This window comes from Capricornis sumatraensis, chromosome 2, assembly GCF_032405125.1.
Source record: "Capricornis sumatraensis isolate serow.1 chromosome 2, serow.2, whole genome shotgun sequence".
NCBI lineage: Eukaryota > Metazoa > Chordata > Mammalia > Artiodactyla > Bovidae > Capricornis > Capricornis sumatraensis.
The window spans coordinates 126,504,635-126,517,455 of NC_091070.1; the positions used below are offsets into that span (position 1 = coordinate 126,504,635).

At 40.4% G+C, this 12,821-nt stretch overlaps 1 protein-coding gene and 1 pseudogene across 1 annotated transcript in view; both read left to right on the forward strand.

Annotated features, from left to right (window-relative positions):
• Positions 1-12,821, forward strand: part of SPAG17 (sperm associated antigen 17) — a 250,892-nt gene that overhangs the window by 211,061 nt on the left and 27,010 nt on the right. Inside the window, exons 36-41 of the mRNA XM_068966033.1 lie at positions 4,027-4,209; positions 5,366-5,479; positions 6,235-6,280; positions 9,146-9,245; positions 9,742-9,789; positions 12,575-12,674. Coding sequence (XP_068822134.1) covers positions 4,027-4,209; positions 5,366-5,479; positions 6,235-6,280; positions 9,146-9,245; positions 9,742-9,789; positions 12,575-12,674 — 591 coding nt within the window. The remainder of the gene's footprint in view (positions 1-4,026; positions 4,210-5,365; positions 5,480-6,234; positions 6,281-9,145; positions 9,246-9,741; positions 9,790-12,574; positions 12,675-12,821) is intronic.
• LOC138073543 (inorganic pyrophosphatase 2, mitochondrial pseudogene) lies at positions 566-1,220 on the forward strand (annotated as a pseudogene).

The window sequence follows — 12,821 nt, forward strand, 5'->3', positions numbered from 1 at the left end:
GATATTTTTAAAGAATGAAAGAAAATATCTTGAGAAAGAATCATAAAGTCCAGCATCTTGCCAGATTTGTCATTTAATTTTGCAAGCAGTTTATGTAATATGTCCAGCAAATTGTCAGATGTTGAGTTGTTAAATCAGTGAAGGCATTGGTAACATGATCAGAGAAAGATAGTAGTGTGAAGTAAGGAGGATAATGTTTTTTCGTTATGATTATCTTGGTTTCTTTATCCAGTCTTACAGCAGTGGAAGCACGGGTAATGAACACTCAAGATAGCAAAGATGTCCTAGCCCTCTGTTTTAGTTTGGTGCCTGTAATCAACATGGTGAATGAAGGTGATCTGAATTCTAATCTTGACTGTATCAATTATTAATGTGGAATTTGAGACAAGTCACCCTGGATCCCTACTTCCTTATCTGAAAATTGAAAGCTCACACCAAATGGTTTACTAAGGCTATCTCCAAGTTGAATGTATTTATTGCATTATGAGAAATAATATACCACATTTGAGATTAATGAAGGAAGTTCCTTCTCTTCCTCCAAAATTCTTATAGCAGTGTCTATGCCATGCACGCGCTGCTGCCGCTGCTGCACACCAGATGGGCCTGACCCGTGGCCGCCGCCCCCACCCACCTGCCACGTGAGCGCAGGGCCCGGGCCACGTGGGATCATGGCCCTGTACTGCACGGAGGAGCGTGGCCAGCCCCACTCTCCCGATTACCGCCTCTTTTTCAAGAATGTAGCTGGTCACTACATTTCCCCCTTGCATGATATTCCTCTGAAGGTGGACTCTGAAGAGGAAAATGGCATTCCTACAAAAAAAGCACCAAATGATGAATATGAGAATGTGTTTAACATGGTTGTAGAAGTACCTCGGTGGACAAATGCTAAAACAGAGATTGCCCCGAAGGAACCATTGACTCCCATCAAACAAGATGTAAAGGATGGCAAGCTTCACTATGTGGCAAATATCTTTCCTCACAAAGGTTATATATGGAATTATGGTGCTCTCCCTCAGACTTGGGAAGATCCCCATCGAAAAGATAAGAGCACAGACTGCTGTGGAGATAATGTTTCTATAAGATACCAGAGTGAAAACCGGAAAACCAGTTTGCTTTTAATGGAGAATTCAAGAACAAGGCTTTTGCTCTTGAAGTCATTAAATCTACTCACGAACGTTGGAAAGCCTTGCTTATGGACAAGTGTAATGGCGGGGCTATAAATTGCACAAATGTGCACGTATGTGATAGCCCTTTCCATTGCTCTCAAGAGGAAGCAAGATCATTGGTTGAATCGGTGTCGTTTTCATTGAATAAAGGAAGTAATGAAGAAGATCAAGTATGGCACTTCCTTGGCAAGTGATTAGAACATCTGAAGGCCTGCCGTCAGGATCCCAGTCTCTAAGAACGCTGAGATTCAACCTCCCCCCAGTGCTAGAAACAGGCAGAATTTGCTAATTAACCTCCTGTTAAACTTCTTTTTTTTTTTCTTCAAGCTTTTTGCAATGTGCAATGTGTAAATAAACACTGACATTTTTGAAAAAAAAAAATTCTTATAGCTGTGACCTCTGCCCAGTGGAGTGACCCAGCCCAGGCAAGCTCCTGAGTAGCTGTCACTGACCATGCATTTGACACTGAAGAACAAGTTAAAATTAAACACATCAAGCCCACACCATTCCTGAAAGTCAATTACAAAAAAAAAAAAACATAAGAGTTGTGCGTCTATGAAAGGCACACATTTCTGCCTGAGAGATCCTGGGAAGATTCTGGCAGCATGCTTAATCTTGAGTAAGCTCAAAGACCACCCAGATCTATGACTTGATTTCTCTCTCAAAGGATCTCTCCAAGCTTAATTCCAAATGTCTTAGGCTCTCTGTGGGTATAAAGATATGTGTGTGTGCTAAATCACTTCAGTCATGTCCAGCTCTTTGTGACCCTATGGACTGTAGCCCACCAGGCTCCTCTGTCCATGGGATTCTCTAGGGAAGAATACTGGAGTGGGAGGCCATTTCCCCCTCCAGTGGATCTTCCCATCCCAGGGATCAAACCGATGTCTCTTGCATCTCCTGCATTCTCAGGCAGGTTCTTTACCACTAGAGCCACCTGGGAAGCCCAGGTAGTCTCATGCATTTGGCATAAACAAGGCTTCTGCTGCATCACCACAGCAACAGCGTGGCTTAGCATTCCCTTAAATGCTATCCAGTAGGACATCAGGCAATGGCACCCCACTCCAGCACTCTTGCCTGGAAAATCCCATGGACGGAGGAGCCTGGTAGGCTGCAGTCCATGGGGTCACGAAGAGTCGGACATGACTGAGCGACTTCACTTTCCCTTTTCACTCTCATGCATTGGAGAAGGAAATGGCAACCCACTCCAGTGTTCTTGCCTGGAGAATCCCAGGGACGGGGGAGCCTGGTGGGCTGCCGTCTATGGGGTCGCACAGAGTCGGACACAACTGAAGCGACAGCAGCAGTAGCAGCAGCAGGACATCAGGCAACAGGATTTTAAAATGTCCTTATTTTTGGTAACACATATAAAGAGGTAAACTTGTCCAGTTCATTCCCAATTTTCCTTATATTTGCAAAACTTTTTGAGAGCAGGGATCCCTTTTTTTAACTGTTATATTCACTAATGAGAGATTCCTAGCATATAGTGTCTCAGTTCAGTTCAGTCACTCAATCGTGTCTGACTCTGCAACCCCATGCAATGCAGCACGCCAGCCTCCCTGTCCATCTCCAACCCCCAGAGTTTATTCAAATTCATGTCTATTGAGTCGGTGATGCCATCCAACCATCTCATCCTCTGTCATCCCCTTCCCATCCCACCTTCAATCTTTCCCAGCATCAGGGTCATTTCAAATGAGTCAGTTCTTCACAACAGGTGGCCAAAGTACTGGAGTTGCAGCTTCAGCATCAGTCCTTCCAATGAACACCCAGGACTGATCTCCTTTAGGATGGACTGGTTGGACCTCCTTGCAGTCCAAGGGACTCTCAAGAGTCTTCTCCAACACCACAGTTCAAAAGCATCAATTCTTCGGTGCTCAGCTTTCTTCACAGTCCAACTCTAACATCCATACATGACTACTGGAAAAACCATAGCTGTAACTAGATGGACATTTGTTGACAAAGTAATGCCTCTGCTTTTTAATATGCTGTCTAGGTTGATCATTACTTTTCTTCCAAGGAAACAGCGTCTTTTAATTTCATGGCTGCAGTGATTTTGGAGCCCAAAAAGATAAAGTCTGACACTATTTCCACTGTTTCCCCATCTATTTCCCATGAAGTGATGGGACCAGATGCCATGATCTTAGTTTTCTGAATTCTGAGTTTTAAGCCAACTGTTTCACTCTCCTCTTTCACTTTCATCAAAAGGCTCTATAGTTCTTCTTAACTTTCTGCCATAAGGATGGTGTCATCTGCATATCTGAGATTATTGGTATTTCTCCCAGAAATCTTGATTCCATCTTCTGCTTCATCCAGCCCAGTGTTTCTTATGATGTACTCTGCATATAAGTTAAATAAGCAGGGTGACAATATATAGCCTTGATGTACTCCTTTCCCGTTTTGGAACCAGTCTGTTGTTCCATGTCCAGTTCTAACTGTTGCTTCTTGACCTGCACACAGATTTCTCAGGAGGCAGGTAAGGTCGTCTGGTATTCCCATCTCTTTAAGAATTTTCCACAGTTTGTTGTAATCCACACAGTCAAAGGCTTTGGCGTAGTCAATAAAGCACAAGTAGATGTTTTAATGGAACTCTGTTTTTCGATGATCCAATGGATGTTGGCAATTTGATCTCTGGTTCCTCTGCCTTTTCTAAATCCAGCTGGAATATCTGGAAGTTCATAGTTCATGTACTGTTGAAGCCTGGCTTGGAGAATTTTGACCATCACTTTGCTAGCAAGTGAGATGAGTGCAATTGTGTGGTAGTTTGAGCATAGTGTCTACATAATAAGTACACAGTGGAAGAAAAAAATCTAATGTTAAAACATACTCATTTCTTTGATGGTGGTTTTGCTTATTTTGGTAACAGAAAAAAACTCCAGGACCTCCGTTTGGCACTCAGATTTGGAAGGGCCTCGACATTGGCTCCAAACAGTTAGTGAACACTCCAGCCCCTATACTGAAGAGCCCCAATGTGCTACAGATACGCCAGTTCATCCAGCATGAGGTCATAAAGAATGAGGTGAAACTGAAACTGCAGCTTTCCCTGAAGGTAAGGGATTGCAGGTAACCTGACCAAAAGAATGGGGCAACCATTCCTCTTGGTTTCCTAAGGAACCTGAACTTACGGAATTGTACCAATATTTATTTAATGCAACACATGAATGCCAGTCTTCTAGGGGGTAGGAAGGTGAATGATGGAAAATGTTTCATGGTTCCCATAAGGTAGAGGAAGTATTAAGGCTCCAAAGACATTGAGAAGATAAGTACCTTTTTTAAATTTTATTTTTATTTTTAATTTTTTTTTACATCATTTTACTTTACAATACTGTATACCTTTTAAATGTGATTGCAGTATCATTGTCCTCCTTTCTCACTCTACGGAAAACTGATCTAGTAACCTCTGGAAAAAGGTAGAACTGCATATTAACCTGATACTTGTCCCTAATGTAAGTTATTTCCTAGTTTTTCTCCTTCTGTGACCAGGCATGTTGTATTATATAACACTTCTTGAGCATTTCTGATAGACTGCTGGCTGTGTGTTTATCAGTGGCAACTAGTTACTTGTTGAAAATGGGAAGCAATAGTATTCCCTGAATAATCTTCATTCTTCCATGGAAGAAAAGGATTCTGTTAGTCTTTGGAAACAGTCTAAGCTTTGTTCATATATAGTTCACTATTAAGCGTGTGTGCAGTGTCTCGCTGTCAAGCATGTCAACTCCCTCAGAACATGTGCCATATGTGGTTAGTTTATGGTTATAGATCCAATACTTGGCATACAGCGGGGGACTGTTATTCATGAAAATTCAAGTATTTATGGTTTTCAGCAAAGGCATGAACTGAGCAACTTGCATTCATAAGTATCATCTTAAAGACTATACCTGCAGAGGACCCTAGAAATCATTTATCCCAACTCTGTCCATTTTATTGATGAGAACACTGAGTGAGAAGCTGGCTTCTCTGAGGTCTTCAGACAGTTCTAATGGCCTGTGGCTCTTACAGCTTTACTCTTGAGCTTTTCAGGTCTTTGCTTATTGACATATTAGGAAAAGCCTTTCCAGATTGCTTGACCTAGTAGCTGGTTGCTGAGCATTGTAAACTTACATATTCTTAACCTTTTGTAATATTTCCAGTTGCTGTTAACTATTTTGTATCTCTCTCTAGCATACTTCTGTGTTTTATTGATTTCTTTTATTCTACTGACTTAGGACTATATAAACCATATTCTAAAGAAAGAAGATGAGTTGCAGGAAATGACAGTTAAAGATTCCAGAACTGAGGAGGAGAGAGGCAACGCTGCAGATCTCCTCAAGCTGGTTATGGTGAGAAAGAAATGTTTTCTAGTCCAGTGTTTTTTACTTTTGTTCCAGTATTCAATGCATCAAGACAAAATATTGCAAATTACAGCTATTTCTGTCACTTTTATGAAGCTTTTTCTCCCTCCTTATAATTTCTTGTTTCTGGGGAACCCTGATTCCTTATATGTATCACATTTTGTAAACGCTTTTTGAAAGAAAGTGAAAGTGAAGTCTCTTAGTCGTTTCTGACTCTTTGTGACCCCGTGGACTCTTCCATCCACTGGATTTTCCAGGCAAAAATACTGGAGTTGGTTGCCATTTCCTTCAGGGGATCTTCCTGACCCAGGGATTGAACCCAGGTCTCCCACATTGCACGCAAATTCTTTTACCATCTGAGCCACCAGGGCATCCCAATATGATGCTTTTTAGTCTCTTCCTTAACTCATGAATAATTCTGAAGGCTCTTAAATAAAAGTTTTTATTGTCTTCAGAGAAGCTGGCATTCATTGCAATGTATGATTAATAAATGAAATTGGAAGAAGGAAGAAAAAGCAATTTCTACGCTTAAGTGTAGAATGATTTCCACTTTTAGAAAGTTGCTAAATGAAATAAATGACTAAAAGAAAAATCACTTTTTGTATCAGCATTAAAAACTAATTCATTTTACAGTAGTTTCCATAAAAGATCAATTTGCATATATAAAGAAGAATCTTGCTAAACAAAGTAAATTTTGTATGTAATATGATAATTACTATTAAGGAACTCTCTCTTCATTTCAGTCTTTCCCTAAAATGGAGGAAACTACAAAAAGTCATGTTACTGAAGGTAATTATACTTAATATTTTTCTGTAAAATAATTACAGATTTCAAAGAAGCAATCTTAAATACACTTCTCAGTTATTCTCTCATCTGATAGCAAAGTAGCATATACATATTTCTGTCGTCATATTGGCCATGTTGCACTGTAATGACATTTATATGCTTTGCTGTCTAAATTGTGAGAGTCTTAAAACCATGATTGCCTCAAATTCATTTTTATCACATGTTGAGTGAAAAATGTTGACATTTGGCTTTTAAGTTAGTGTCAACTTGCATTTAGAGCATAGCAAACATACAGGAAGGAAGCAGTCAACCAAATAACACCCTACCCCTAACACACACAGACACATACACAAAACTCTGGAGCAACCGCATAGGTATAACAAAAACCTTGCCCTGTTTTACACTACATGTAGCCCAAGCAGTCTACTTTCAGAAAGTAATTTATTTGGGGCTAGGTCAGGAAGCAGCAGTTAGAACTGGACATGGAACAACAGACTGGTTCTAAATAGGAAAAGGAGTACGTCAAGGCTGTATATTGTCACCCTGCTTATTTAACTTATATGCAGAATACATCTTGAGACACGCTGGGCTGAAAGAAACACAAGCTGGAATCAAGATTGCTGGGAGAAATATCAATAACCTCAGATATGCAGGTGATACCACCCTTATGGCAGAAAGTGAAGAGGAACTAAAAAGCCTCTTGATGAAAGTGAAAGAGGGGAGTGAAAAAGTTGGCTTAAAGCTCAACATTCAAAAAACGAAGATCATGGCATCTGGTCCCATCCCTTCATGGGAAATAGATGGGGAAACAGTGGAAACAGTGTCAGACTTTATTTTTCTGGGCTCCAAAATCACCACAGATAGTGATTGCAGCCATGAAATTAAAAGACGCTTACTGCTTGGAAGAAAAGTTATGACCAACCTAGATAGCATATTGAAAAGCAGAGACATTACTTTGCCAACAAAGGTCCGTCTAGTCAAGGCTCTGGTTTTTCCTGTGGTCATGTATGGATGTGAGAGTTGGACTGTGAAGAAAGCTGAGCACCGAAGAATTGATGCTTTTGAACTGTGGTTTTGGAGAAGACTCTTGAGAGTCCCTTGGACTGCAAGGAGATCCAACCAGTCCATTCTAAAGGAGATCAGTCCTGACTGTTCATTGGAAGGACTGATGCTGAAGCTGAAACTCCAGTACTTTGGCCACCTCATGCAAAGAGTTGACTCATTGGAAAAGACTCTAATGCTGGGAGGGATTGGGGGCAGGAGGAGGAGGGGATGACAGAGAATGAGATGGTTGGATGGCATCACCAACTCGATGGACATGAGTTTGAGTGAACTCCTGGAGTTGGTGTTGGACAGGGAAGCCTGGCGTGCTGCAATTCATGGGGTCGCAAAGAGTCTGACGCAACTGAGCAACTGAACTGAACTGAACTGACAGCCCCAGCAAACTTGGTTATATAGTTTCATAGTTCATAGAAGATAAGCAGTGGAGAATTTTTGTGGTTTGGGGTTTTCTTTTCTAATTTGACTGTATGAAAGAAGTCAGAAACTGGCAGCCACGGGCTCCATTCAGCCCACAGACGTGTTTGCATGTCCTGCATGGTGTTGGCTTGCACAGCTGTGTTTGTTGTTTTGTATATCTGAGTCTTCCTCTACCATACAGTGACATGTAGCTGAAGGTAATTAGCAGCTGCCCCTCCAGGACTGCCATGGACAAAAGGGTCCATCAAAGCCCCCAACATCTCCTGGTCCTTACAGTCTGTTGTCACTCATTTTGTGGGTGGCCTCTTACATTAGGGTTGCCAGATTTAACAAATAAAAATACAGAAGACCTAGTCAAATTTGAATTTCAGAGAAACAACAAATTTTTTTTTATTGTGAGCAAGTTCCAAAATAACGAGGAGCATGCTTATACTAAAACAACTGTCATTGCGTCTCTGAAATTCCCATTTGACTCAATGTCCTACACTAGTAACCCTACATTGTAGCATTTGAATTTTTAACCTCTGGTGTGAGGGAACAATCAGTGAACAGGTAAATGCACAAGTTGCCCAATATTGAAGGATAAACCAAACATATTTTTCAAACAGACAAGCAGATGCAGGAATCAACAGTCTTGCATGTTTACAGCTGCCCTGACCCATTAATAGTGGTGATCCTAAGTCATTGGTCCCCAAAGTACTTCCCAAAGCACTAGCTATGACATGGTTCCAGAGGAAAATGAGTTTTATAATAAAATAAGTTTGGATACTGCTGCATGATGCCTTATTTTCTTAGACAGCCACAAGGTACATGAACTAATTAAGGGTTCAGAAAAGTCCTAAAGTAATGAAACATATTTAACCTTGTATAAATCAGTATTTCCTAAACTCATATAACCATGGGATATGGAACCTTCCTTCCTTTTTTTATCTCCTGTTAACATTTTGCTGAGACCATGTTGTGGAATAACCTCTGAGAATCACTGCCCAAATTATCAAACAACCATCATATTGTATTCATATCCTTGGATTCAGACCCTAAGATATCTTTTTAAAAACACAATTTCAATAAGATATTTACTTTTGGGGAATTTTGGTGCTTCGGATGTGAAGAAACTCATATAGAACACTGATTCCCCTGATGATGTGGGACAAATGAAGAGTTTGCCACATTTTACGTTTTGATTCTAAGATGTGTGTTTTCTAGACGGATATTTCATAGAGCTACCTGGTTTCCTGTGATATTATAACTTGGTCATCAAATTCTAGTAAACATTTGGGAAGCTAAATATAGGCTCTTAGAAAACATCTCAGATGAGTAAGTGAGGACTGGTTGTGTGTTGTGCTGTCAAGAAGTGAAGATAAAAGCTAAATCCATCTATTTTTAAAGTTGCAGCCCACCTAACTGATCTGTTTAAGCAGTCTTTGGCTAATGCTATGGAATGTCCACCAGAAACCTTTGAGACAGATTTCCTTGAAAAGAAATTGAGGTAAGCTGATCCAATAATGTGTTCTAATCAGTATTAAAGAAATGAGGAGGAAAGGGGGAGATAAGTGTATAATACTGAGGGTGATTGCTACTGCTAACTCACTTCAGTCATGTCCAACTCTGTGCAACCCCATAGACGGCAGCCCACCTGGCTCTGCCGTCCCTGGGATTCTCCAGGCAAGAACACTGGAGTGGGTTGCCATTTCCTTCTCCAGTGCATGAAAGTGAAACGTGAAAGTGAAATCACTCAGTTGTGTCCAACTCTTAGCGACCCCATGGACTGCAGCCTATCAGGCTCCTCCGTCCATGGGATTTTCCAGGCAAGAGTACTGGAGTGGGGTGCCATTGCCTTCTGAGGGTGATAATATCTAGGAATTCTCAGCCTTTCATCTTCCACGCTGTTAACAATTTATCCTGCAAGGATGGTTTTTCTTCTGTTGTCTGTAAACTGAGAGTGTGGCCCTTTGTCATCATATTTTTCCTTTCCTTTTACACAGGCACACAGAGACGACAAAGCACTGGAAAGAAAAGTTAGCTCAAAAGAGGTAATTCTACCCTGAAGTCTACATAAGCATGGGAAAGGCCCAGTTTTGTGGAGTCATAGAATTTTAGGATGGGATGGTTTGCAAGGTCCTACCATCTAAGCTCCCCCTGTTCTTAAAATCTTTGCTAATACATTTCTGCCCAATGGTCATTCATTGTGCAATGATGCTGTAATCTTTTGAGGAAACCCATATGAACATTAGGTAGATCCTCCCTCTGTCCTAAGCAAGAAAGCTCTCTTGTATTCTCTGGGCTTTGGTAATTCTAATATATTGATAAATATTCTAGAACTTAATGTAGAGCATAGTCATAAACTCACAAGGGTTCTTATAATGCACGTGAGAAATGTACTCTACGCATTATGTATGCTGGCTTCCTTTCAGTCTTAGCTGAGGGTTCCAACCCCAGCCCTCTCGCCCTAAAGAAAAGAAGCCAGATATATTTATTGGGTATACAGTAGTACATATTGTTCCATTGCACACATTTGCATGGCTGCTCTCCAGAATGGCTCCCAGGATGAATATGCTTCTTAATAAAAATGTCTGGGTTGTGGCATGTGTTGGACAAGAGGTGAGATATAAGACCTTAGGTCTCATGGGCCACCCCCCTATAAAACTAGAAGATATGTACTGTCCTATAGAACATCCCTGAAAGGATTTCCAAGAGCCTGGTGACAGAGTCTGTGGGAAAGGAGATTAAGAGGTTAGGGGACAGTATAAGATGAACTTCCTTTCCATTATGTACTCTTTTCTACTTATGTACACGTGCATGCGTCATCCATGCATTTAAATTTTTTTGAAACATTAACATTTTGAATTTTAACCTAGATAATGGCAAGCCAACAAAAGTTTTTGAAAAAGAAATTGTAACATGGGAATTGGATATGTGTCCTAGAAAAGAGAAGGGCTAACAACATGGCAAATGGGCGGGAGATGAGGGTGAAGGAAGGAAAAAGTTTCCAGGATATAGAAGATGGTCAACAAATGACAGATGCTGTGGAAGAATTGGAAAGGAAAATGAAAAGAGGAATTGGGGCTTATCAGTTGCAAGGTTTATTGATTTCTTTTGTGAAAACAGTTTTAAGAGAGTGGTAAGCAGTAGCTAGACTGCCATAGATTGATGAATGAATCCACTGAGGCAGTAGAGATTTAAAGAGAAATTCAAGTTGTTTAATATGACAATTTTCATTCAGCCAGTATTTCTAGAGAGACCGTCTAGTTTAAGAGAAAAAGCACTAGTCTTAAAGGCAGCAGACCTAGAATCAGCTTCCATTTGATTATCTGCAGACTGTATGATGCCAGCTGGCTATTTTACTTCAGTAAAATTGACTTCAGGATTTCAGTTTGCTTATCTATAAAATGAGGATGATTAGATTGCCTAATGTCTAAGACTTCTGTCAGTTCACTAACTGCTGACTTGCATGGGCGCTAATCAATATCGCTGGCTCAAGGGCATACTACCTGAGTTTTAATTCAGACTTCACCTCTTACTGGTGACGTGATTTAGGGTAGGTTACTTAACTTCTACGTGGGCTTCCCTGATAGATCAGTGGTAAAGAATCTGCCTGCAGTGCAGGAGACCTGGGTTCTATCCCTGGGTTGGGAAGATTCCCTAGAGAAGGAAATGGCAGCCCACTCCAGTATTCTTGTCTGGGAAATGCCATGGACAGAGGAGCCTGGCAGACAACAGTGCATGGGGTTGCAATAAAAGTTAGATACAACCTAGTGACTAAAACTCACATGCACATTTATTTAACTTCTATATGCCTTGATTTTTTCGACCAATAAAATGTAAATGTAAAGTACTTTGCAAACTTTTCCTGGGATGCAGTCAGCACTGAAAAATGAAAATTATTTCAGATAGGGTTAGGTTCAGCTACATTTAACAAACAACCCCCCAATCAGTACTTTTGCAAGAAAGAAGTTTATTTTTCCTAAGGTAAAAGAAGTCAGAGGTGGGTAATCCCTGGCAAGCAGTGCCACAGCACCATCGGGAACTAACATTCTTTTCTTTTTTCTGCTTCATCATTCTTGGCACATGATTTCCATCCTCAAGTTTGCTTCATAGGTGCAAGATGACTGCTGCAACTACAGCCATTTCATTCATATTCCAAATAGTAGGGAAAGAGTTGAGGCAAGGACAAAGGGAAAACCTTCCAACGGAGACCTCTCTGAAAGCTTTCTGAAGTCCTATCCAGTGACTTCAGTTTGCATCTTACTGGCTATCCATATATTTAAGGAAGGCTGGGAAGCATACCTTTTAGCTTTTTTAGTTAGACCATTGCCTTCCCCTCAATACAGGTTCTAATATTGGAAAGATCGCTAGCAGGATTCTTGTGATTATTTTTATTTTACTTTGTGATCATTAATCTTATTATTCATAAGCCATTCATTCCCCAAGTTTCCATGTTTATTACCATTGCTACTGAAATGTTGGAAATCAGTAGAATCTAACTATCAAACTTCAGAGAACTGGAAAGACAGGCAAAAAGGTCAACGTGTGATTTGTAGCCTTCTGAGATCAACTGTAAAACCAAACAACAAGCTGGTGTCATTATTTCCTAGCTTACTTGAAAGTCTAATTTCCAATGTAGGAAGTGTGACCGATTCTAGAAGAAGCAGAAAATGAACTAAAACAATTTGACAGAAAAAAATGCCTGAGTTAATTCTTATCAGTCTTACTGTTTGGGAACTGTACTTTCTGTGGGATTTAGAGCTGAAACACAAGCAAATAACATTTTAAAATATTCTTTGTCATCTTTTGCATCATTGTGGAAATATCTACCAGGAAGGAAATTGAAAAAACACAGAACTATCTAAAGGAAATTAGGAGCAAGGCAATATCACCCTACTTCAAATCTGAACTGAGCAAGCTTTATCAGTCTCAGGTAATTGAATGTAACTGAATGAGTCCTCGTAAGAATTGGTACAATGCCTGCACTATTAATGTAACCTGCCTGTCGTGATGTTGCTTCTTCCCTGCTTCAACCATCAACCCAACTGACTAGCCCATACTCTTCAAGTCCATGCTTTCA